This window comes from Hydra vulgaris, chromosome 03, assembly GCF_038396675.1.
Source record: "Hydra vulgaris chromosome 03, alternate assembly HydraT2T_AEP".
Lineage (NCBI taxonomy): Eukaryota > Metazoa > Cnidaria > Hydrozoa > Anthoathecata > Hydridae > Hydra > Hydra vulgaris.
Window position 1 is genome coordinate 62,619,961 of NC_088922.1, and position 2,167 is coordinate 62,622,127.

The 2,167-nt window shown below is 27.6% G+C and overlaps 1 protein-coding gene across 1 annotated transcript; it reads left to right on the forward strand.

The window, feature by feature from the left end:
• Positions 1 to 598: 598 nt before the first annotated feature.
• On the forward strand, positions 599 to 1,582 carry LOC136078822 (SCAN domain-containing protein 3-like). Its single transcript, XM_065794637.1, has one exon. The coding sequence runs from the start codon at positions 599 to 601 to the stop codon at positions 1,580 to 1,582; it is 984 nt and encodes a 327-aa protein (XP_065650709.1).
• Positions 1,583 to 2,167: the final 585 nt, after the last annotated feature.

Consider the following 2,167-nt stretch of genomic DNA (forward strand, 5'->3'; position numbering starts at 1 on the left):
AAATGAATTAGAAAATTACTAAATCCCCCCCCCCCTTTCCCCCTTATATCTATGCACTATTTTTTGTCTCTATGTTTTCTAGTTTTTCATATATTATGAAGCACTATTCTTTTACGTGTCTACTATGTCCAAATTTACAAAAATGAAGGACAAAAATAATCATTTTTGAAATTCTTATGCACATAATTTTATGGACTACATATGTATAAGCCTATTTGCCAATTTTTTCAAAAATGAAAAAGAAACATATCGTTGATGCGATGGTGCTTCGAATGCAAAGTACAAAAGAAAAAAATATATTTGAACAATTATTCGAGTTTATATTATATATATATATATATATATATATATATATATATATATATATATATATATATATATATATATATATATATATATATATATATATATATATATAAAACTTATTTTAATTATTATTTATTTTGACTTTCAATTATTCAAATATATTTTGTAATTGTAATTTAATTTTAACTTTTTTGATATATTAAGACTGGTAAGTTAATTATTATTTATTTTAGCTTTAGTATTCAATTATATTCTTTAATTTTTTTTAACGCATTAAAACTGGTTGATCATAATGAGCACCAAAAAAAGAAAAGTTGCGGATGAAAATAGAAGATTTAATAAACTATGGACTGAAAAATATGCAGTTATAGAAAGTGATGGTAATCCTCTATGTTTAATATGTTCTGTGAAACTTCAGAATAATAAATCAAGCAATGTTGAACGACATTTTGAAGGAAAACATAAAGAATTTGCCCAAAAATATCCCGAAAGTGAATGCAGAAAAAAAGCTATTAATGAATTGCAAAGAAAACAATTAATTCAACAAAATTGCTTTTCAAATTATATTCATTCCGGGTCGACCACAACTGAAGCAAGCATTGCACTATTATTGCAAATTGCAAAAGCTGGTAAACCATTTACAGATGGTGAGTTTTTGAAGGATTGCATGTATACTAATTCTGGAATTCTATATAATGATTTTAAAAACAAGGATTTAATACTATCAAAGATTGAAGGTATACCACTCTCGGCTAGAACCATGAAGGAACAAATTTTGAATAATGCAGAAGAGGTTTCAAACATACAAATAGAAGATATTAAAAGGGCTGAATTTTTGTCCCTGGCTATTGATGAACCTGTAGATGTCACTGATATAACTCAATGTTGCGTAATGGTCAAATACTTAACAGCTTCCGGTTTACAAGAGGAACTTCTTGAATTGTTGCCTATGAAAGGACAAACGAGATGGGAAGATATCGCAGAATCAGTTTTAAAATGTTTGAAAACAAAAAATATAAACATTGAGCGTATAGTATCCGTTGCAACTGATGGAGCACCTGTTATGATTGCAAAAAACAAAGGCTTTATCAAACTATTTTCCAGTCATATTTCTCATGAAATTATTTTATTTCATTGTATCTTACATCAGGAAGCTTTGGTTGCAAAATCTTTAGGAGCAATACCACAGCTAAAAAATGTAATGGAAGTCTTTGTGCCCATAGTAAATTTCATCCGACCAAAATCGTTAAATCACAGAATCTTTACAGCATTGTAAGAAGAAATAGATTTTATACATAAAGAACTAGTTACATTCACAGCTGTACGTTGGTTGTCAAGAGGAAAAAGTTTAAAACGACTTTCTGAATGCTTAAGTGAAATAACTTAATTAATAGCTGTTAAAAATTATTATGAAGAACATTGCAAACCATTAAAGAATTCAGAATGGCTGCAGAATTTTTTCTTTTTGCTTGATATGACAGAACATTTTAATAAACTTAATCTAAAGATGCAAGGAAAATGAAATATATCTGCCCAGCTACTGGAAGAACTGATTACTTTTGAAAAAAAATTACAGTTATTTTTAGACGATATTTCAGGAGACCAATTTATATACTTTAATAATTTACGAAACTTCACGATGAAAATAATTTCAGAAGCAGAAAAGGTTGATTGTAAACAATTTTTTGAGATAACAACTACAATTGTTCACCAATTTGCAAGCATATTTCATGATTTCAGGAAATATTAGGAAACATTAAAGTTTGTAATGCTGTCATTAAAATGCAATTTGACTTTGATGGATTTAAATGCATTTCCTGAAATAAATATAGCAGACTTACACTTGAAGCTTGTCGAGAAT